Below are 24,118 nucleotides of genomic sequence, written 5' to 3' on the forward strand. Positions count from 1 at the left end.
CCTGCCTTCCCGGCCAGATCCCCACCACACACAGAGCCAATCTGAGGCCTGGGCGGTTCCCCAGCCTTTGCTGCTCTCTGCCCCTGGGAAATAGTGTAGTTTTAGAAACACTTGCTCCAAGGCTAGAGGACAGACCCAGTGCTGTGGGAAATTGTCTTAAGAGATGAAAATGGAATCAAGCCGGGCTGGTCTTAAACTTTGCTGAATCATGGGCCCTTCTGAGAATCTGACATATGTTCTGGTCCCTTTAGCCACTTTTGCTCAGAATCATACACAGACTAAAAGACTTGTTTGAATCCCCCATTTAAGTAATGAGAAACTGAGCCCCAGGGAGGGGCAAGGACTTGCCCTAGATCACATGGCAGAACCTGGGCTAGAAGAAAAGCCCCCAGATCCCAGCAGCAGCCATAAGAGCCCTGTCCCCCAGGGAAAGGCCAGAGGGAAGAGAGGACACAGGTGGAATTGGGTAAATAGTTTTAATGTGTAACAGCAGACTAAATGGGACAAAACATCCCCAAGGCCCCAGCCCTTCTCCCATGATGCTCTTAGACCTGTGTGTGGGCCAGCCCCATGCCTGCCCCAGCCCTGAGGCCCACAAGTCCCAGGGAAGGGTGGCAAAGGGAGGTGGGTAGCTGGGAGCTCAGCCCCAGGAGTTCAGGGAGGCAAACACAGGGGCTAGTTGAATTTGGCCTTGGAGAAATCCATCTCTGGATGCTGATCCATGAACCTGGGGAGGGAAAGTAGGAAGAAGGTGAAACAGGCCATCCATCTCCCCCAAATCAGTCCCTTTCTCTTAGCTCCCCACATGAGGTCTAATCTCTTTAGAACTCTGAGCAACTTGGAGCCAGGCCAGGCAGGAGTGGGGCCCCAAGGACTCTCTCTAAGGCCCATTTGAGGACCTGAGGCTGGAAGCTGAGGTGCCAACACTGGCACTGTTTTTCTGTCGGTGACAATGACCGCCTGTTACGCCTTCCTACCCTGAGGTGGCCTTGCCCTCAAGATGACCTGAGCAATTGATTAGGGGAGGCAAGCCAAGGCTATAAAGCCATAAACTTGGCTGGCTCATCCTGGAAGGGGCAGGGCCAGCTCCTGTGTTCCGCTCAGTACACACTCGCTGCTGTCACCCAGGTCCAAGCCCCAGACACCTTCCCCAAACCCCCATCTCTCAGTTGCTCACTTCTTCAGAATCTCCTGTTTCTTCTGCTCATCTGAGGTGGGCAGCCCCATGGACTTCTGTCTCTGGTCGTACATCATCTTCTCCACCATGCTGCGGGTCTCACTGTCCAGGTCTGACAGCTGGGGGACAGGCAGTGACAGGGATGGGTGAAGCTCTGGGGCCACCTAGGCCCCTCACCTCCCAACCGAAGCTCCTCCAACCAGCCAGGGCTCACCTTGGAGTTCTCAGGGTTGATCTTCTTGGTATTGATCTCGGGGTCACTGGACACCAAACGGCTCCACCACTCCATCTTGTTGATCTGAGAGGAAGAGGAGGACCACCGGGGGATGGGTGGTGGCTTGCTCTGTGCCCTGGGAACCACCACCCAACCCTTCCAGAACCAAACTCTCTCTCATCCACATCCTGCACTGGGGACCTGCGAAGGCCTGTACTGGGACCTAGGGTGCCAATGAACAAGACCTCTGCCCTCCCCAGTGGCTGGGGGAGACAGACACGGAGACAGTCACAAATCAGCATGATAACGGAAAGAATAAAGTACAGAGGGAGGACTTCCCTGGTGGCACAGTGGTTAAGAATCCGCCTGCCAATGCAGGGGACACGGGTTCGATCCCTGGTCCGGGAAGATCCACATGCCGCGGAGCAACTAAGCTCATGCACCGCAACTACTGAGCCGGTGCACCACAACTACTGAAGCCCAGGCGCCTGGAGCCTGTGCTCCGCAACAAGAGAAGCCACCGCAATGAAAGAGTAGCCCCCACTGGCCGCAACTAGAGAAGGCCCGTGTGCAGCAACAAAGACCCAGAGCAGCCAATAAATAAATAAATAAATAAATAAAATGTATACCAAAAAAAAAGTACAGAGGGGGATATTCATCCAGAGTGGAGGGAGAGGTCAGAGCAATACATGGAAGGGCTAGGCCTTTAAGGACATGCAGTAAGCCACATTAAAAAGCAGAGGAGGACATTCCAGGTGGGAGGTGCAAGGGCACAAAGGCAGCCAAGGCCAGTCAGGTAGGCTGGGTCAGGTGGTATGTGCCATGGGATGCTTTCCTTGGACCCCTGGCACTTTACAGAGACCACATTCATTTACTGGTGTCTGTAATCCCAGCTCTCTGAGGGTGTAAGGGAGGGAACGTAGGCTTCCTCCGGGCAGTTTTCTACGTGTTGTTCACTGTTCTCTCTCTAGCGCTTAGAACAGTCTGTGGCACGTAGTAGGTGTTCAAGGATTTGTTTAATTGAATGCATGTACAAACCTAATGGAAAGGAAAAGGCTTTGGTACTAAGGACCGTTCCAATCCCAACTCCACCTCCTCCTAGAGGCAAAAGCCTGGGCAAATCTCTGAGCTACCCTTTTCCTGACTCTAAAACTAGACAGACCTACTTTAAAAGTCTCGTTGTGGGGATTAAAAAAGGTATGTCCATCAGGCCCCCAGCACAGTCTCCGAGTTCATGAGCACCCCCCTCTCCCTCTCACAACACAGGCCAGGAGGTGGGGCCTCTCGCACCTTCTCCAGATGCACCGTCACCACCTTGCCATCCTCGATGAGCCACGAGCTCTCCTCCACCTTCACCTCGTTGTAAAGCTCCCCGTCCACGATCGCCGGCTGCCCCTTGAGCCCCACCCGGAGGCGCCTCCGCTGGATGTCCACCACCACGTCCTTCCCCTTCAGCCGGAAGTTCACGTGGAAGGGCACTGCCAGCTGCACGGGGCAGGAGCAGTCAGGAGAGGCCCCAGGCTGGCTCCCTCACCTCAGCCCCAGCCCCAGCCCCTGCACTCACGTCCAGCTCCGACAGGGTCTGGGTCCAGCGGTAATTGGGCAGGTCCGCCCCATTGCCGAAATTGGGCTTCAGCTTCCCTTTGTCCTTCTCGTCCTCCTCCTCCTCAGCCTCCTCAGCCTCCTGCTCACAGTTGGGGTGCTCGGCTGCTTACCTGACAGACCCAGACTGAACCCCACTGGGCCAGGGCCAGGGCTGGCACTGGGCATACAGCCACAGAACAGTACAGACCTGGTCCCTGCCCAGTCCACGGCCCACTAGGAGCCAGAGGTAAAACCTGTTCTGATCTCTGCCTGAGCTCAGACTGCTAGACCATGTGACAGCTCGGGGACGGTGACAGTCAGAGATGGACCCATGGGACCCACCTAGCTGGCAGTTCAAGCCAAAGGACTTAGGAAGAAAGCCCAGCACAGAACAGGTCATAAGGTGGCCATCAGGAGGACTGTTCTAAAATAAAACCAGGCTGACAAAAAATGATCAACTTCCTTTTTCTGTGTCTCTAGGGTTGAGACCCTAGTCTCAGACCAGAACCTCTGCAAAGCCAAATGAGTGCCCCAAGGATTATTTGGGAAGCTGGACTCAAGTCAATGGGAGGAGCCCCGAGGGGAACATGCCCCAGGTGTGTCAGAGTAATCCACCATGAAGGGCCAGGCTGGGCCCACGGACCCAAGCCCACCCAAATGGTGCCTGTACAGGAACTGCCCTCCCTGGCTCTTGGGCTTTCCTGCCAAGGCTTAAAGCCAGCGGGTTTTGGTTTTTTTTTAACCCACTTTGGTCCAGTGTGGAATCTTGAAGTATGGGGAGGATTCCCAAAGCTAAGGAGGGGTGGGATGGGGAAGGGGAAGGCTTTACAGAGAAAGGGAAAGGCTGAAGAGTCCCCGGAAGTTCCCAAGCCCCCTGCTAGTCCTGAGCAGCCCCAGTCCATCTCACCTGCTTCCCTGGTGAGCCGAGACTGCCATTCTTGAGCTGGGCTTCATGATTCTCTGCATCCTTTTTCTGTGGCAAAGGGCAAAACATTTGGCAAGAGGGTACCCACTTCTAGTGCCAATGGGGATCAGGGGGGCAGGGGAGAGAAGCCGACTCCTACTTGGTCAATTTCCAGCTGCAGCCTCTCAGCCTCCTCATCAGTCAGTTCCTTGATCTGGGGCCCAGAGGTCTCTGACTTGGCCTCCTTGGCCAGCCTGGCTGCCCGCTCCGCTTTCTCCCGCCGCTCAGTCTCCTGCCGAGCTCTCTTCTCCCGCCTGGCCTTCTGTGCCAGCTGGTTGTGGTGGTTGAAGGTCTGTGTGATAAGCTGAGGAAGGAAGAGAAGGCAATGAGGCATCAGGGGACAGGACATGTCCCAAGACGTGAGGCTAGTCCTATCTCTATTTGCTGAGTGCCTGGGCAAGGCACTGCACTCAGGACCTCAGTTTCCACATCTACAAAATGGGATTTAATACATACCTATATCACTGAGTTGTAATAAGAATACCTGCAAAGAATCTGCTTCAATAAACAGCGACCACTTTTAAAAAAAAACAAAAAAAACAAGGCAGTCCAGGGACTAAGACCCAACACTGAAGTTGGACAACCTGCATTCTAATCCAGGCTTTGTCACGCACTAGCTATTGTATTTTTGGCAAATTACTTAACCTGTCAAGAGCTTCAGATTCCTTATCAGCAAGGATGAGTCCCTACCTCACAGGGATGTTGTGCAGACCAAATGATAAGTGCTCTGAAAAGTCCTTCATTATGGGTGTGAAGCTTTTAGAAGCAGAACTCCAGCCTCAGCCCCTCTGAGAAGCTTTTCCCCAGCTCTCGGGCCATGGAGACCTTTCTTGAGGGAAAAGGTAGTCTCCTCCTCTCCTCAGCCTGCAAGCTATCCATTTCAAATCCTGCCTCTCCCATGAGACCTTCCCAGGATGCTTCCAATGCACATCCTGCTAGCTGGTCTTCCTGTCTCCCGAGAGCAACCCCAATACTGGTGCCACCTGTCTGGCTCTGTGGCCTTGAACAAGTAAACAACTTTGACACTTTCTAAGCCCCAGTTTCATCAGCTCTCATGACATGTGTCACCTGGCTGAGGCTAACTCAGTGTCAGCTGGTGGAGGGTGGGGAGAAGCACCTTCTCTGCTATGAAAATACAATGGGAGAAATGGTTCTACCTCATGTTTTACACCAGCAGCTCTCAGAGTGTGCTCCCCTGACCCACAGCAACAGCGTCACCCAGAATTTGTTAGAAATGCTAAATCTCAGGCCCCACTCTAGACCTACTGCATCAGAAATTCTGGGGCTATGGCCCAGCAATCTGTATTTTTAACAAGCCCTCCTGGCCAATTCTCGTGCATACGTGAGAGTCACACCTACATCTGAGATCCTGGTCTACTCCTACCTGTGTGACCCTGAGGTCATCTCTCTGTGCTTCTATCTTATTATTTCTAAAAACAGTCTTACACAGCTATTCTTTGCCTATAGGGTCCTTGCCCCTACTCCCAGGTTGCCTGGCAAACTCCTACTCATCCTCCAGGACCAGCTCAAGTGTCTCTTGAATTTCACCTCTTCACCTTTGGCAGGCTCAGGAATTTACCCAACTTAGGAAACCCAACTCTGTGTCAACCCACACACCTGGAGGAGGCCTCACAGGGCACCCACCACATGATCAGCGGTCAACAAACCATCTTTCAAGAATCTCTGAGCCATGGCTGGAGGGAGAAAGGGATCTGCAAGAGCTGAGGGGAATCACGTGGGGCTCAGGGTCACCGGAGTCAGCATGGGCTCCCAGATCTAGGGTTCTGCCAAATGCCCTGTGGCCTCTCATTCATTTGAGGCCAGTTCCTCCTCTTACCCTCAAACCTCCAACCTCACGCCACACTGCAGTAGCTCCACGCTCTTCAAGGTTAAAGGGTACCAAAAGAACCCCCAAACCAAATGGGTTAACAAAATGAGGTGTGTGTAAGAAAGAAATGAGCCACCTGAAGGCCATCCTGCTATCAACAGAAGGGATCAGTCATGGCACAATTACGCCAGCAGAGGCTGTTCCACCACAGGGCCTTGGTCCCAAGTCCCTAATCAGGACCTTGAACTCAAGCCATTTGCCAATGAGTGGCTAAGGGGAGGCAGGAGCAGGGCCATCCCCTCTTCCAGCTCCAGTGAATCATGTTACGTCCATTCATCCTGTCCTTTCCTAGCTCCTGGAGGTTAGATGAGGGCAGAGCTGAACCACCAGGCACAGTCAAGGCCAATCACAGCAGCCTCTGACCCCTCCTCCCAGTCTCCTCCCACCAGCTTTACCCAGGCCCAGCCCCAGGTAGAGACCCCTGGGAGCGTGTAGCCTACGCAGAAGTACCAACTGGCAGGCTGTCAGAGCCAAGCTTCTGTCACTGGGCACATCTTTGGGAACCACAGACCAGCAGAGTGGGGAAGCGGTGAGGAGGGTTGGGCCAGTTCTAAAAGATAGCCCCAGACTGCTCAGTGGGCATACCTGAACACAGCGCTCCCTGACCTAGGCTGGGTGATAGGGGAGCAAAGGGTGGTTCCCACCAGCCTGGCCGGGAGACCCCAGAGGGAAATTTAAGCTAAATCCAAAGGCATGAGGTCCTGAACCTGACCATAGGGCGGGGGGACACATCTGAGGGAGAAGACACACTCCTGTTCTAGAACTTCATATAAATGGAATCATTCAATATGTGCTCTTATCTGTCTTCCTTTAAAAGGCTGAATAATATTATATTATGCGTATATATGACATTTTGTTTATTCATCCATCAATGAACGCTTGGGTTGCTTCCACTTCTTGGCTATCATGAACAGTGTTGCTATGGGTGTACAAATCTCTCTTCAAGACCCTACTCTCAATTTTGGGGGGTATACACCCAGAAGTGGGATTGCTGGATCATATGATAGTTCTATTTTTAATTTTTTGAGGAACCGCCATACAGTTTTCCACAGCAGCTGCACCATTTTACATTCCCACCAACAGTGCACCAGAGTTCCAATTTCTCCACATCCTTGCCAACACTTGTGGTGTGTTTTCTGGGGTTTTTGATAGAAGCCATCCTAATGGGTGTGAGGTGATGACATCTCATTGTGATTTTGATTTGACTTTCTCTAATGATTAGTGATGTTGAACATTTTTTATAATAAAAAGGTTTTAAACAGCTATGATAATTCACTTTTACCAGCGATGTCTGAAGAGTACCCATTTTTCCACATCCCTGTAAGCAATTTTTAAAAAATATTTGTCAGGGCTTCCCTGGTGGCGCAGTGGTTGAGAATCTGCCTGCCAATGCAGGGAACATGGGTTCGAGCCCTGGTCTGGGAAGATCCCACATGCCGCGGAGCAACTAGCCCCGTGAGCCACAATTACTGAGCCTGCGCGTCTAGAGCCTGTGCTCTGCAACAAGAGAGGCCGCGATAGTGAGAGGCCTGCGCACCGCGATGAGGAGTGGCCCCCACTTGCCACAACTAGAGAAAGCCCTCGTACAGAAACGAAGAGCCAACACAGCCATAAATAAATAAATAAATAAAATTTAAAGAAAAAAAAGTTTAAAAAAAAAAAAAAAAAAAATATTTGTCAGTTTGACCAGAAAAAAAAGGGCATCTCACTGTTTCTTTCTCCTACATTTCCTTGATTACTACTGAATTTAGGCATCTTTTCACATGTTCTTCATGGAATTGCCCGTTTTTCTGTTTATCCTTTTCTTGTCAATTTACAAGAGTACCTGCATATTAAATCGGCTATTAAATTTTATCTGTCCTCTGCAATGCATCTTTTCCAGATCTATTGCTTTTCAACTGACTTCATATGTCATTACGTCTTTTGCCACACGTGTTCTATGTTTGAAGAAGCAAACAGCTACCTTTTATTCTGTAGCTTCCAGGTTTCTATCCTTGCAAGGTCTCCTCCACACAAGGTTATACATAGTTTCCCAGCTCTCCTTACTAAGCCCTTCTTTTTTTTTTTCTTTTTTTTTTTTGCGGTACGCAGGCCTCTCACTGTTGTGGCCTCTCCCGTTGCGGAGCACAGGCTCCGGATGCGCAGGCTCAGCGGCCATGGCTCACGGGCCCAGCCGCTCTGCGGCATGTGGGATCTTCCCAGACGGGGGCACGAACCCGTATCTCCTGCATCGGCAGGCGGACTCTCAACCACTGCGCCACCAGGGAAGCCCCCTTACTAAGCTCTTCTTGATCTGCAATTTATTTTTAGATATGAGTAAAACAGATGGTACAGTATAGTACACGTTTTGGTTTTTTACCAGTAGCCAGTTGTAGCAGCATGAATTATTAAATCATCCTTTGCCTACTGAACTGAATTACCTACCTTACTGGACACATCTTAAATCCTCATGCGTGCTAGACTTTTTCTGGATTCTCTATTCTGCTTCACTAGTCCATTCATCTCTTCCTATGTCAATAACATACTGATTAGATCATTATGGCTTTATCCGAATCCATAATGCCGAGCCCCGAAGCTATAAAAACTAAAAGTAGGGCTTCCCTGGTGGCACAGTGGTTGAGAGTCCGCCTGCCGATGCAGGGGACGCGGGTTCATGCCCCGGTCCGGGGGGATCCCGCATGCCGCGGAGCGGCTGGGCCCGCGAGCCATAGCCGCTGAGCCTGCGCGTCCGGAGCCTGTGCTCCGCAACGGGAGAGGCCACAGCAGTGAGAGGCCCGCGTACCACAAAAAAAAAAAAAACAACTAGAAGTATTTTTGTATTTCTCTAAGTTTGTAGCATGAAGGTATTTACAGTCATTTACAGTGGGAGTCATATCTCCCACTTGGTATAAATATTGATACACATTTCTCTGTAGAAATATTAATGTTTCATTACATGATGCTGCTCCTGACCCCTGGACTGGGGTACTGTACGTAATGTACAGTATACACACTGTATTGCCTCCTAAAATCCAATGAATTCTAAATCCCAAAACACATCTGGCCCCAAGAGGTCCAAAAAAGGGTCTGTGAACTTGTATCCTCATGTGCCAGCCACACTACATGACCTCTTTTTATCCTTAAAACAGCCCTGTGAGGGAAAGATTATCCCCTCTTCCAGGGAAGAAAAATGAGGCTCAGAAAGTGATTCACCCAACACCACAAAGCTGTCAAGCAGGAAGAGGGGGAGACTAGGATTCACTCACATCTGCCTATAGCTCCAGAGAACATGTTCTTAACCAACGCACTTGGAGATGATGCATCTGGTGGCCCGGTGCACAGTAGGTCCCCAATACAAAGAAGTTACTGGTGTTACAAATGGAGACCAGGCAGGAAAGCTAGGCTGGTTTCTGCCTGCCTGAGAGTCGGACCAACCTCCTGGGAAAGAGCTGACTCTAAGGGAACAAAGAGCCGAGGAGCACAACAAGGTCTAAGAGGGACCAGCAGGTATCCAATACACAGCAGTGACACCATCATCCCCGTGACACCTCTGAGACACCACTTCTCAATATTATTCATCTTTCTCCCTTCTGCCTGCTATCTTACTCATCCTTCACACCTCAGGCACCTCTTCCTCATCAAGTCTTCCTTGAGCCCCCAACCTAGGTTAGTCCCCATTTTATGCTCCCAGGACTTCCGCCCTAACACCCGTCACTTCTTCATTGTCTTTTTTTTGGGGGGAGGGGGTGGTTTGTAAGGGGGCTACACTGTGAGATCCATGAAAACAAAGACCATTGTCTGTATTCACCTCTATAATCTCGAAGGGTTTGTCACAGTAGCTAACACAGGCAAAGTGTTAAGTGCTCAATAAACATTAGTTTACAAATGAATGAATGCGGATATTACAAGGTCGTGGCCCACAGAAAAATGGGAGGTACTAGTGCTAATACAGAAAGAGCATTTGAGCCACAAAGGGTCCTACAGGTCAGTGAGTCCACCTTCTCCCATTTTACAGATGTGAAGATTAAAAGGACCAGAGAATTGGTGGGAAATCAACCGGGCCACACAGCTAGACCAAGAACCCAGGACTGCTACTCCAGGCCAAAGTGTCTATAACAGAGTAGCCTCAGAGCATCAAGACACATTATCAAGCATTTCAGCTTGTTAGAACCCTGAAGCCACAGAAAGCAGTTTGCAAAATATCTCCTTCTTGTTATTGTGTCTCTTAAATTTAAGTGAAAACAAATATCAAGGTTATAAAAATCACGGTTCAGTGAGGTGACATGATTTACCAATCTTCAAAAATATAATCACAACCTAAGGAATTAGAAGATGTTCAAGGTATCAGAACCCATACCACAAAACACAATTCTCAGGAATCACCTCACACCAGTCAGGATGGTCATCATCAAAAAGTCTACAAATAATAAATGCTGGAGAGGGGGTGGAGAAAAGGGAACCCTCCTACACTGTTGGTGGGAATGTAAATTGATACAGCCACTATGGAGAACAGTATGGAGGTTCCTTAAAAAACTAAAAATAGAGCTACCATATGATCCTACAATCCCACTCCTGGGCATATATCCAGAGAAAAACATGGTCTTCAAGGATACATGCACCTCAATGTTCATTGCAGAACTGTTTACAATAGCCAGACATGGAAGCAACCTAAATGTCCATCAACAGATGAATGGATAAAGAAGATGTGGTGTACACACACACACACACAGAGGAATATTACTCAGCCATAAAAAAGAATGAAATAATGCCATTTGCAACACCATGGATGGACCTAGAGATTATCACACTAAGTGAAGTTAGTCAGAAAGATAAATATATGATATCATTTATATGTGGAATCTTAAAAAATGATACAAATGAATTTATTTACAAAACAGAAATAGACTCATGGACACAGAAAATAAACTTATGGTTACCAAAGGGGAAAGGCGAAGAGGGATAATCCAGGAGTTTCGAATTAACAGATACACACTGCTGTATATAAAACAGATGTTTAAAAAACAAGGACCTACTGTATAGCACAGGGAACTATATTCAGTATCTTGTGATAACCTATAATGGAAAAGAATCTTAAAAAGTATATATATATATATATATATCTGTGTGTGTGTGTGTGTGTATCTATCTATTTCTGACTCACTTTTCTGTTCACCTGAAACTAACACAAGATTGTAAATCAACTATTTCAATTTAAAAAAAGAAAATTTTTAAACCCTGCAATTCTCAAATCCTTTAACTTTTGCTTACAGCATCTGGGAAGACTGGGATAGCCGGCTTTGAGTTTTCCTATATCTCTGTCTTCTAAGCTCAATTTCTAACATTTGCCTACTCTCATCTCCCAGCTAGGTAATTAGATAAAACCTCAATGGAAAAGGAACCAAAAAGCATGGTGTCAGGGGCAGAAGGCAGTTTTACAACAGACTCTGGCTCCAATCCTGGGTCTCCCATAACTCAGACCAATTTCCTCACTTGTAAATGGGGATAGTAACATCTGCCCCTCTCAAACTTCTAGAGGGCCATGGGGATAGGGTAGATAAAGCACTTGGCAAGGAGAGGGGCTTCAATAAATGACAGCTTGCTTCCCTTCCCCGACTCTTTGCCCTTGGCATTTTACTTCTGCTATAGGTTATTATTATGCCAAAGGAAGGTCAAGTAAGCTCTTCTTCTGGAGAAACAGAGCTGCCCAAGGGACAGTGGTCCCCAACACTCACCTTCTCTGCCATCCCTTCTTCTCCTCCAACGAAAAAGTCTGTTTTGCGTCGAAGGAAGCTGAAGAAAGTGTTCACGAGCTGAAAGAAGACAAAGACCAAAGCTGTAGAGATGCCATACTGGGAGCCCCTCACCTACACAGAAGCTAACTTCCTTAGTCTAGAAGGGAACGTGGCACTGGACTGTTTCACCCTGAGCCTCCCAAATGAGAGAACCGGCCCTGACTTAGTCACTTCTGCCAGGAAGCCTAGCCTAACCTTACCTAGATCACCTGAAAGGCAGATTTCTCATTTCTTGTCTGCATGTGTATATGTGTTCCACATTTTTTGTGGTGCTAGAAGCAGCCTGAGGATATCGGACACTCCTCTGCATCCAGGGCTTGAAACGCCTGGGATCCAGCTTTCCTCTCCACAAAATAAAAAGCCCATCCAGAGTGGCACTGGCTGAGTTACTAGGGCAGAGCTAGAAGGAGGGGAACAAATGAAGCCACTTCAAAGAAGGTTAAGACCAACTAACTCTGGCTGGGGTATCAGTGTAGCCAAGTCATTTAAGAGCGTTGGTCTGGGTATCAGACTGACATACATTAGCTCTGTGGCCTTGGGAAAGTTTCTTAACTCCATAAAACAGAAACAGCAGCAGGACCTATTTCTAGGGATATAGGTGAGGATCCTCTGTGAGGACCAAAGGAGGTAATGGAGGTGAGGTCCTTAGCAGTGTCTCGCCCAGAGCAAGAGACCCTCTGCGGGAGAGTGAACTCCTCACAAGCAGGCACTGTGAACCATGACTTTGTCTACATCCCCAATGCCTAGCACCAGATCTGACTCAGAGTACATGCTCAATAAAACTTTTGCTGAATGAAAAGCCCTAGTAGTGACCTAAGATTAGCACATATAACTAAGCCTTTTTATTTGCCCAAGTGAGTGGTTCTAAATCTGATGCTAGAATTTATCTCAATGGTTTCAATTCCAGCTTCTAGACACTTTTTCAATTCACTCAGAAACGAACTCACTCCCAAATCCAACTGTGTCAACAATTTAGGGGGGTGGGGTATGGGAGCCTTTCACATCTCCAAATTAATAGCACTCTTCCCACCTCAAAGGGCTTAGGAGTCCTTGGTCACCACAGGCACCTAAATGAGAGAATGGGAATGGAAAGCTCCATGAAAACTTGTCCCCAGAGAAACAGAATCAGAAATGGTCTGTGGAAAGCACACACTGGCCTAAGGATTCTGGTCCCCTCTAGGTTAGGACCCTTTTGGATGATCTTGGGCAAGTTCCTTCAGTTTCTTTATAGAAAGACTGATCTTGATATGCTTTTCTACCTTTTGAACTTTCCATGGTTCAAAAAAACCAACTCTAGAATCCCGACTAGTTGGTCTTTATCCTTCATACACTACGTGTTATTGGGTCTGGTCACTACGCATGAATTATGTTCCTGCACACATCGATCACTCAACAGATACTTGTTGAATGTTCAAGCCTGATTACTGAGAATTCCCCACTGTCCTTCACTTCAAGACACTACTCTCCTACAAATTCAGGAAATAAGGATTCGTAAGCTCTGTCTCAAAGAAAGAAACTGAGGCCTGGAGATGTGGAACGGTCTCAAGTTGGTAGGTGGTGTAGAACGCTTGTGAACACAGGTCTCTTAGTCCCCCATTCATGCCCTAAAAAGACCACGTGCTAATATAACCACCCCACCCCACCCCCACACACACACCGCCCACATTCTTCCGCTCGTTCCAAGTCTTGGTACATGCAAATCTCAATGTCTAGAATAGTTCATCCTAAAGGATGCTCTTCGGGAGCGGCCAGCAGAAAAGAAACGGGGCCAGAAGTATGTGGGAGAATAAGCGGGGGGGGAGCGGGGAGAGATCCCAAGACTCTGGGTCTTTTCCAGGGACGGGTGCAGGGACGCCGGAGCTGCTAAGACAGGAACTACTGAGGGGCCCCGGGGTCCCATGACTGATACGAGTGCAAGACTTGAGGCAAGGAGGCCAGGCCGGAAGCTGGAGTGCAGTAAGAATGTGGGGGGGATCCCAAAGCTCGCGAGGCCCAGGGGTGTATCTCGGCCCTTGAAGCAGAGAAGGACGGAGAGAGCGTGGCTGGGGCACCCCCGGGGGGCCAGGCCGAGCCAACGCCGCACGGGCCGTTACCTCCTGCACGCCGCCCTCGTGCTGCTGCGCCATGGCCAGCAACATGCCGTCGAACCGATCCTCCTCCTGCTCTCCGCCCATCGTGCCGGCCACTAGCCACGCTCCAAAATCTGAGCTCCGCACACGCGTCCCGCGCTCTCCGGTCTTTAGGGTCGCGTCCGGTCCAACCGCTGTAGTCCTCGGCCTTCCGCAGCAGAGCCGGAAACACGCACACGCCCCGCCGCCCAGGCCCCCCCCCCTGCTAGCTCTCTCTTCCGGCCTCTCTTCCGGCCTGCAGCCATTCACCGCGCGGCAAACAGCCCGCTTCGCCGGCCATTGGTCGACTTGCTAAGCCAATCAAAGAGCTCATCAGTGAAGCTGTGGGCGGAGACGAGGGCCCCTGAGTTTGGTGTGAGTTGCTACGGTCACCAGACGCTTTTTATGGAGCCTTCCAGAAAGCCCTAGGTCTAACTCCGGCGGGATTGGAAGCTAAAAAGGCACGAACTTTGTTCCTATGGGAACGACCTCCCAGCTTGTAGGACAGTGAAGCGGAAAGTGTTCTTAGTCATCTCTTCTAACCTAGCTTCAATGAGTCAATTGCGGCCCAGAAAGAAGGGACTTGCCCAAATGACAGACCACCTCCGTCATCATCACATACTCCATACAAATTTGAACGGTCCCCGAGCTTATAAGGGCTCTGTGCTTGGGTTAATGCTCTTCTGCTGAAGTCCTGAAATTTTTTTTTTTTTTTTTTTTTTTTTTTTGGCCCCGAGGCATGCGGGATCTAGTTCCCTGTCCAGGGATCCAACCCCTGCTCCCTGCAGTGGAAGCGTGGAGTTTTAACCGCTGGACTGCCAGGGAAGTCCTCTTAAATTCTTAATAATTTTTGAATAAGAGACTCCACATTGTCATTTTAAACTGGTCCCTGCAAATTATGTGATTAGTGCTTTATTCAACCTTCACTTCAATTAATGTGCGGGACGGGTACCAGCCATCTAAGGCCAACCACTTTACTTTTGTATTGAATTTCATCATCTTAGTCTTTTCAGGGATTCTACTCTTCTTATTATCCTTTTCTAAATCTCCTGCATCACTATCTTCTTTCTTCTGGATCATCCCTTTCAACTTATAAACGCAATTCAATGTCACTTTTTTTAAAATAAATTTATTTATGTATTTACTTTTGGCTGCGTTGGGTCTTCGTTGCTGCGCGTGGGCTTTCTCCAGTTGTGGCGAGTGGGGGCTACCCTTCGTTGAGGTGTGTGTGCTTCTCATTGCAGTGGCTTCTCTTGTTGCAGAGCATGGGCTCTAGGTGCGCGGGCTTCAGTAGTTGTGGCGCACGGGCTTCATTAGTTGTGGCTCGCAGGCTCTAGAGCGCAGGCTCAGTAGTTGTGGTGCACGGGCTTAGTTGCTCCGCGGCATGTGGAATCTTCCTGGACCAGGGCTCAAACCCATGTCCCCTGCATTAGCAGGCGGATTCTTAACCGCTGCGCCACCAGGGAAGCCCGTCACTTCTTTTTTTACTATTCTATGACCCCACTTTCTCCTCCTGCCACCCCAATTTTCAGTTCTCTTTCGCAGCAAAATTTGAAAAGATTGCTTGTTTCTCCACTTCCTCACCTTCCATCTCTTCTTTATTTACTCTAATTAGTCTTTTTTTAATACTCTGACCAAGGTTACAATGACCCACTTATTGCCAAAGCCAGTGGACCACTATTACTTGACTTGACTTAGCTGCATTTGACACAGTTGACCCCTTTTTCCTTCTGGAAATAATTTTCTTTTTCCTTAGGCTTCTGTGATGGACAGAACTGTATTCCCCCCAAATTCCTATGTTGAAACCCTAACTCCCAGTGTGACTGCTTTTGGAGATAGGGCTATTTAAAGAGGTAATGAAGGTTAAGGGAGTTCGTAAGGGTAGGGCCCCTAATCCAATATAACTAGTGTCCTTACTAGAAGAGGAAGTGACCCCAGGGACTCATAAGCAAGCAGAGGAAAGGCCATATGAGGCAGCTATCAGCAAGCCAAAGAGAAAAGGCTCAGGAGAAAGCAAACCTGCCAACACCTTGATCTTGGACTTCCAGCCCTGAGAACTGTAAGAAAATAAATTTCTGTTGTTTATCACTCAGTCTGTAATAGTTTGTTATGGCAGCCCTAGCACACTCATAGAGCCGCCATGTCACCACACTTACCTGGTTTTCTTCCCACCTCACTAACAGTCTTTCACAGTGTCCTGACTTACTCAGATTTATAACTGTTGGGGGCTCTGTCCTTTATCCCCTCCTCTTTTCCTCTATCTATACTTTCTCTGTAGGTGATCTCTCTTTTTTTTTTTTATAATTTGGCTGCATTGGGTCTTAGTGCTAAGATCCCTTAGTACACGGGATCTTTGTTGAGGCATGCAGGATCTTTCATTGTGGCACGCAGGCTCTTCTTTGTGGTGCGCAGGCTTCTCTCTAGTTGTGGCATGTGTGCTCAGTAGTTGTGGCACGCAGGCTTAGTTGCCCTCGGCATTGTAGGTGATCGCATGATGCCTCTGGCCCAGATCTCTCCTGAGCTCCTGGAGAGCCCCACTTGGGTCGATTAACAGATATCTCAAAACTCACATGGCTGGTGATGGATGGTGGTGACGGTTGCACAACAATGTAAATGTACTTAATGCCACTGAACTATAGACCTAAAAATGGTTAAAGTGGTAAGTATAATGTTACGTATATTTTAACACAATAAAAAATGTATAACTTTATGAGACAATCTGAAATTTGAACTCTTAATAGATATTCTATTATATTCAAGAATTATTTTTATTTTTAAAAACCAACATGGCCAACACTGATGCTCCCACACACACACAAATTCCTCCCAAAGTCTTCCCCACTGAGCTAAATGGCCCCTTCAAGGACCAATTTGCAAAAGCCCAAACCTCCACTCATCTACGCATTTGGACGAGCCAACATCTGACCTCATCTAATCCATTAGTAAGTCCTGTTAGCTCTCCCTCCAAAATATATCTTGATTCTGTCTCCTCACCTTGCTGTGTGAAGCAAGATGCTGTTACTACTCCAGTCTAAACCAGCATCATCTCTTGCTTGGCATCTACTCCGACAGCTTCCTCTCTGGTCTCCTTACCTCCTTTCTTGTCACTTTATAGTCCATCCTCCACCCAGCAGCCAGAGCAATTGCTCTTAAGGATAAGCCAGGTCTTGTTATTCCCTTGCTTAAAATTAGCCCTATTGCCATTGCATTCAGGATAAATTCCAAGCTCCCAACCATGGCCTCCGAGGAGCAACAACATCAGGGCCCTGCCCACTTCTCCAGTCTCATCTTGTCCCACACTCCCCTTCACACACCAGGCTCCCTCCTCACTGGCTGCTTTCACTTCCTCAAATGCCCTGTCCTAGTTCCTAGGCCTTTACCAGCAACTCCTTTTCACCCATCAAGTCTCAACCCAAATGCCACTTCCTCCGTGAGGTCTTTACTGACCTTGATATAGAGATTAAGTCTCCATCTCCACCATTTTTGCTTTCAAAGTACCTTGTGCTTATCCTGTGTAATTACTTACCACAATTGAAATATACAGTTAAGAAATTTTGGTTCTAGGGACTTCCCTGGTGGTCCAACGGCTAAGACTCCATGCTCCCAATGCAGGGGGCCCAGGTTCGATCCCTGGTTAGGGAACTAGATCCTACATGCATGCCACAACTAAGAGTTCACATGCTGCAACTAAGACCCGGCGCAGCCAAACAAACAAACAAATAAATAAATAAATATTTTTTAAAAGAAAGAAAGAAATTTTGGTTCTATATCCATCCCCTTTCCCTGGAATATAAACTTCAAGAAAGATAGGAACGGTCTGATTCATCCGAGCATTCAGCTCAGAGCCTCAAATGTAGAACCTCAATAAATATTTGGGGAATGAATAAATGGTCTGTGCCTGATACTGTTGACTCTCGTTATATAACTTTTCAATAAATATTGGTAAAATTTATTTTACAAATTGGTAAAATTTAAGTGCCCAGTACCATACCAAACACTTTATAAACATTATTTGACTTAACATAATGCCCCTATGTTGTTATCCGCATTTGGGGGAGGAGAAAACAGGGCCAGAGAAATGAAGTCATGTGCCCAAGGCCACACAGCTGAAAGGATAGAGCCAGGATTCAAACCCACGCAGCCTGACTCCAGAGCCCACACACTTACCCACTTCTTATCTCAGAGTTCTGCCTCCCTGAATTGGCATTCTGATTTTATAAATCAGATCCAGGTGCTTGTTTGATGTGACTCCCTGCTGAGTGACCTAGGCCTGATCTTGAGGCCTGGTAAATTCACTGAAATAATAAACGTTGCCCAGGAAGGCCTCTTGGTCATAAGTCAGCCTCCCCTAGTCTGACCCCATCTACATTTGAACCCCATCAACAGCAGGTAAGTGCATGATTACACCACCATGTGCTAAGTGCTCTACTGGGGGGGTGAACCTGATGATCTGGGAACTCAGGGAGCAAGCAAATTGTTCTGCCAAAGAGGTGGAGAGGGAAAAACTGTGAAGCCTGTGCTAGACCATAAAGGGTGACCAGGAACTTAGCAAACAGACAGGGTAACAGAAAGACATCCCAGGCACAGCAAACAGCTTGCAGGCACAAAATTGCATGACATGTTCAGAGTATGGAAAGGCATCTAGTCCTGACTCTGCCTCCCAGTTCCAGTCCTTAACCCAGGCCCTCTGCTGCCCAGGGTCTCCCAGCTGCATCCTCAAGTAGTCAGGCCTCTGTACAGAACAAGAGCATACGTGTGCACTGTGGTCATAGGATTGCAAAGCACTTTCATCCACATTGCCTTGTGGGGCGCCCTTTAATTTACAGATGATGCCCAGCCCAATGCCTGACACTGAGCAGTAGGTGCTCAGTTAAGTGTCACTGTTTAGAATGATGATGGTTGTTGTCCCTGTTTGAATAGTAACACCTTCGTCCCATTGTCACATGACGATTAAATGAGATAATTATTGGGAAAGCACTTTGTAAACCATAGAGTGCTGTACAGATGAGAGAGTGTTGTCATGACCTTTTCCTCCAGAAAGCCTTCCAAATTCAAGCTACTCAGCCCCATGGCTCCACTGTAGGGTTCCCGCCCCCCACCGACACAGGCACCCTGGCTCCCCTGTTAGAGCTACTGGGAGCAGGGCTGTCTCTCCCTCCTCAGAATGGGGCCTCCTCAGGGCTGGCCTGTGTCTCCCCATCACACTGAAGGCCCCCAAGAGCCAGGCTTATCTCCTCTATCAGACTAGGGTCTCTGGGGCCTGGCCTGTGTCACCCCAATTAGGTCTGGGGTTCCTAGAGCTGTGTCTTCCTCTTGAGACTGGGGACTCCTGAGGGTTGACCTGTGTCTCTCCCTTCAGATAGAGGGCAGCTGATGGACCATCTTCCCCCAAGAGGCCTCCTACCCCTCTGAGTGAATGGCCCCAGTCAGGCTCCAGGCTGTGGAGATCCCAGCTGAGGTCTTTCCTCACCCTCCAGGGCCTCCAGGGCTGACCCTGGCCTTCAGGCCACACACAGGGCTCAGAAAACACAGTTCCTCATAGTGCAAAAACATGCAAGACTTGAAACCCGGGGGCCCAACTTCCAGACCAGCTTTTCCATGACCCCCAGTGAGGGTTCTCCTCCCTCCTCTGGGTCTCCTCTTCCTCAACTTCTTCCTCAAACTCTTCCTCTAGAAAACAAGGGTGAAAGCAACAACAATAACAATAACAACTGTCCTCTTTTCCAGAGCACTTGCTGTGCCAGGCACTCTGTGTTCTCACAACACCTAAGAAACGCATTATTAGAAGCAGGTTTGCTGTGAAACTAATGAAGCTCAAATTCCAGAACCTTGCATTTGCATCGGCTCTTCCAAGGCAGCAATGTCTTCTTAGGTCCCAGCAATGTCTTCTTAGGGTCAAATACGTGTATATTTTTTTCTTTTTAATTTCCAAAAAATAAAAAATTTAAAGTACAACTAGTCAAGATCACTGTTTTTTCCCACTCTATCCTTCTTCCCAACATGAATTATTCCCAAGACACCTGGAAGTATGCGGGTGGTGGAGGAGAAACAAAGATTTGAATGGAGCAAGAAGCAAATCTGTGCAAAATTTGGGGGCTTCCCTGGTGGCGCAGCGGTTGAGAGTCCGCCTGCCGATGCAGGGGACACGGATTCATGCCCCGGTCCGGGAGGATCCCACATGCCGTGGAGCGGCTGGGCCCGTGGGCCATGGCCGCTGAGCCTGCGTGTCCGGAGCCTGTTCTCCGCAACGGGAGAGGCCACAGCAGTGAGAGGCCCACATACCACCAAAAAAAAAGAAGAAGCAAATCTGTGCAAAATTCTTTCAATCATTCATCACTAAGTTGTCATTTCATATTGACACCAACTCAAAAAGGAAGTTCCCTCCTATAAGGAATAGGCAGTATATGCAATCATAAATGTTCCATGCATGTTTTTCTTTTCCAATAGGCATTACACAATGTAGAATTTATAAAAATTCTGATTACAAACCTACAAGCAGTACTAAAGGTAGCAAATACTGGGTTGGCCAAAAAGTTCATTTGGGTTTTTCTATAAGATGTTACGGAAAAACCCAGATGAACTTTTTGGCCAACCCAATACATCTATGTGTGAAGGGGCATGTTTTACATCTCCTTACTATCAAGAATAAAACTTAAAAAAAATTAACCTTGCAAGAGGAAAGACAGAATCATCTCTCTATTCCCACTGTAGAAATTTATTTTTAAAAATCATTGACAGCTCTACCTCCTTCTCTTCCTTTCTCTTCCTGAAAACGTCCATCCTAAAACTATTGGGTAGAAAGGAACAAGGTAAAAGCACACACCAGTGAAAGATGGCACCACAGTGGCCTCAGCAGGGGCAGGAGGGTGTCCTCAAAGAGCAGCGACCTGGCGTAGAGAGACAGGCCCAGCAGGGTGAAGAAGAAGTCCATGAGTGGGAGGGGCAACCTGACCCGAGGTATCAGAGCCCAAGTTGGGAGAGGAAGGCATCTTACATCAGAGAGGGTTGTGGCGGAGATGGCAGATTGGTTACAAATGGAGGCTTGATCCAACGAGTAAGTAAGTTAAAAATAATGAAAACCAGGGCTTCCCTGGTGGCGCAGTGGTTGAGAATCTGCCCACCAATGCAGGAGACACGGGTTCGAGCCCTGGTCTGGGAAGATCCCACATGCCACGGAGCAGCTGGGCCCGTGAGCCACAGCTACTGAGCCTGCGTGTCTGGAGCCTGTGCTCGGCAACAAGAGAGGCCGCGACAGTGAGAGGCCCGCACACCGCAATGAAGAGTGGCCCCTGCTCGCTGCAACTAGAGAAAGCCCTCGCACAGAAATGAAGACCCAACACAGCAAAAATAAATAAATAAATAAATTTATAAAAAATAATGAAAACCAGATTTCTCAACGTCAGAGAACAGAGGTATAATATAGAAAGGGCGAAAACTAGAATGAATCCCATTATAGTGTATTAAAATTACAGGTAATAGTATGAACTCATGTTTTTCAGTACATATAAATAAACATAGGTATAAATGTGTGTGTGTGTGTGTGTGTGTGTGTGTGTACATTCCCTAACTCTGGGAGGGCTGGGAAGCAGTGGCACCCTAATAGCGATTAATAGATCTTCATTTCTAAATATGATTCTGGTACCCAGATCACGGTTTGTTTGTTTGTTTTTGCGGTACGCGGGCCTCTCACTGTTGTGGCCTCTCCCGTTGCGGAGCACAGGCTCCGGACGTTCAGGCTAAGCGGCCATGGCTCACGGGCCTAGCCGCTCCGCGGCACGTGGGATCATCCCGGACCAGGACACGAACCCGTGTCCCCTGCATCGGCAGGCGGACTCTCAACCACTGCGCCACCAGGGAAGCCCCCAGATCATGGTTTTTAAATACTATTCTCCACTAAAAGATTAAATCAGAGCTACGTGTAGTACTAGTTGATTCCAGGGGCTGGAAAAGTGATATCTTCATATACCAGGAAACAAAGGATGTTCAAAGAGTAGTGGGGGCATGTCAAAAGGACATAGACTCCAGCTTGAAGGGATTCCCATTGGCCAAGTCTGTGACAATCTGAGCATCAAAATAAATAACGATAGTAACAACTACAAGCCACTGAATAAAATAGGAGGCCATGAATTCATAGTTAAATACAAACACACACAAGTACATTCAATGTATGAGGAGGAATGTTTACATAGTTTCAAAGTACCTCCTCAAGAAATATTGATTCAGGGACTTCCCTGGTGGTCCAGTGGCTAAGATTCCTCACTCCCAATGCAGGGGGCCCAGGTTCGATCCCTGATCAGGGAACTAGATCCCACATGCTGCAACTAAAGATCCTGCATGTCACAAGGAAGATCCCGCATGAGCGGCAACAAAGATCCCGCGTACCACAACTAAGACCCAGTGCAGCCAAATAAATAAATAAATAAATATTTAAAAAAAGAAAGAAATACTGATTCATTAAAAAGGGGGAAAGAGTAACCGGTATACAGAAGAGTCTGACAGAAATCCCCTTAATCAAGTGACAAAGTGAACCCTGGGACAAATGGAAATGTGTCCTCCCTGATATATCAGGGTGTATCAAGAACACAACATCACTTCCAGGGACAGTCCTACTAAAGATACATAACCCGAGTCTAATCACAAGAAAGCCACAGACAAACCCCAATTGAAAGCCATGAGACAAAATAACAACTCTTCAAAAGTGTCAAGGTCGTGAAAGGCAAGGACAGGCTAAGGATAGTTTTCCTGACCAGTAGGGGCTAGAGTGACATGGCAGAGAAATGCAATGTGCGATTCTGGACTGAGCCCTTTTACTATAATGATTTCACTGGAGCATTATGTGAAACTTAAAGGCGAAAACTAGAGATTAGATATTAATTTCCTGATGTTCAATGAGATTAGATGTTAACTTCCTGGTTTTATTCAATGTTAATTTCCTGATGATGATTATGTTGTGGTTATGTAGGAAAATGTCCTTGTTTGTAGGAATTACACACTGAAGTATTTGGGGGTGATGGGGGCTCAGGTTGGCAATTTACTTCCAAAGCGTTCAAGGTAAAAAAGAAAGTTCCCTGTACTGTACATGCAACCTTTCAGTGTTTGTGTCAGTTTCAAAATAAATATCATTAACATGTGAAGAGGCGAGCAAAGAGTGTGCAGCTAAAATATGTAGGCAAATATTGTCAGGCAATTGATCAGTAAAAGTACTTTGTTATTCTCCTGGGTTTGTGATGTTTGTACTTCGTACTGATTTGTTTTATAATTTATTAAATGTTCACTTTCACACCTGATTTTCTATTCTTAATGAAAGCCCTACAAAATTGTATCAGCTTCATGCCCTGTAAAACCAATATTCATGAGTGGGCTTTCTTACTACCCTTTTAAAGATGAGAAAACTGAGGCACAGAAATATAAAGTGACTTGCCCAAGGTCTCTCAGTTAAGTGATGAAGAAGAATTTGGACCCAGCCAGTCTGACTGTAGACTCTCCTTCCACAGGATGTTGTGAAGACCCAGTAAGATAAAAGGGCATTAAAGGAACTTTATAAACGTAAGAATGAAGATTATTATGCAATTGTAATTGCATGAAAGATGCGTGCCTGTCTGCTGGGGCCTGTTTGCCTTAGTTCCTTAGTCAGAGGGAAGGAGGAGCAAAGTCCTCCTACTGTATGCCAGAAACTGCTTGGAATTCAACACGTAAGATCTCACTTTGTCCTCAAAGCACCCCTGCAAGCAGGCGTTGCCCCAGATGGAGCTTCTGAGGCCCACAGAGATTTGGGGTTCAGCCCACAGCCACATAACTGAAAAGTGATAGAGCCAGGAGTAGAGGCCAGGGATGGCGATGGCTGCCCAATAGCGTGTTAGCAGAAGGCTTGCCAGGCTGGGCTTGCCGAGGTCTACAGACATAACGCAGCCAAGGACCTTCCCACCAGCTCTGACAACCCATGCCCCAGCATCTGAGACAGATGCCTGGGACAGTGGAGCCATATAGCTGGTGGCAGAGCAACATTTCTTCCCAGATCATAAGTGGGCAACATCCGCAGATCAGGAAGCAGCAGCAAGGCGGGGGCCCAGGTAGTCACCAGCTCTGGCTGCACAACTGGGGCAGTGGGTCCAAGGGAAAAAGCAAGGACTTTGGAGTCAGACTGATGTGGGCTCTGTCTCTTCTTAGTGGTGTGAACTTGGGCAAGTCACTTTACCTCTTTGAGTTTCAAAAAGTAAGAATTGTGCCTCATAAGGAAGCTCTGAATATTAGAGTGGGAAGTGCCTGGCACATAGTAGGCGCTCAGTAAACAGCAGTATTTCATTGTAATTCTGCAAGGGTTTCTCAGCAGATATGGCCCCTCAGGAGCTCCAGGAGTCCAGGCTGGGGAGAAAGAGCTCTTAAGGACCTTATTCGTGCAGGGCCCCCCAGAA

The 24,118-nt window shown here is 47.9% G+C and overlaps 1 protein-coding gene across 1 annotated transcript; it reads right to left on the reverse strand.

Annotated features, from left to right (window-relative positions):
* Nucleotides 1–462: 462 nt before the first annotated feature.
* Nucleotides 463–13,906, reverse strand: NUDC (nuclear distribution C, dynein complex regulator). The gene is made up of 9 exons (XM_081226378.1): nt 13,692–13,906; nt 11,539–11,616; nt 4,040–4,243; nt 3,883–3,948; nt 2,956–3,075; nt 2,682–2,876; nt 1,392–1,475; nt 1,178–1,296; nt 463–727 (listed from the first exon to the last, which is right to left on the reverse strand). The coding sequence occupies exons 1-9, from the start codon at nt 13,770–13,772 to the stop codon at nt 676–678; spliced, it is 999 nt and encodes a 332-aa protein (XP_081082504.1). The 5' UTR covers nt 13,773–13,906; the 3' UTR covers nt 463–675.
* Nucleotides 13,907–24,118: the final 10,212 nt, after the last annotated feature.

This window comes from Mesoplodon bidens (assembly GCF_964165515.1).
Source record: "Mesoplodon bidens genome assembly, chromosome: 2".
In the NCBI taxonomy this organism is placed as follows: domain Eukaryota; kingdom Metazoa; phylum Chordata; class Mammalia; order Artiodactyla; family Ziphiidae; genus Mesoplodon; species Mesoplodon bidens.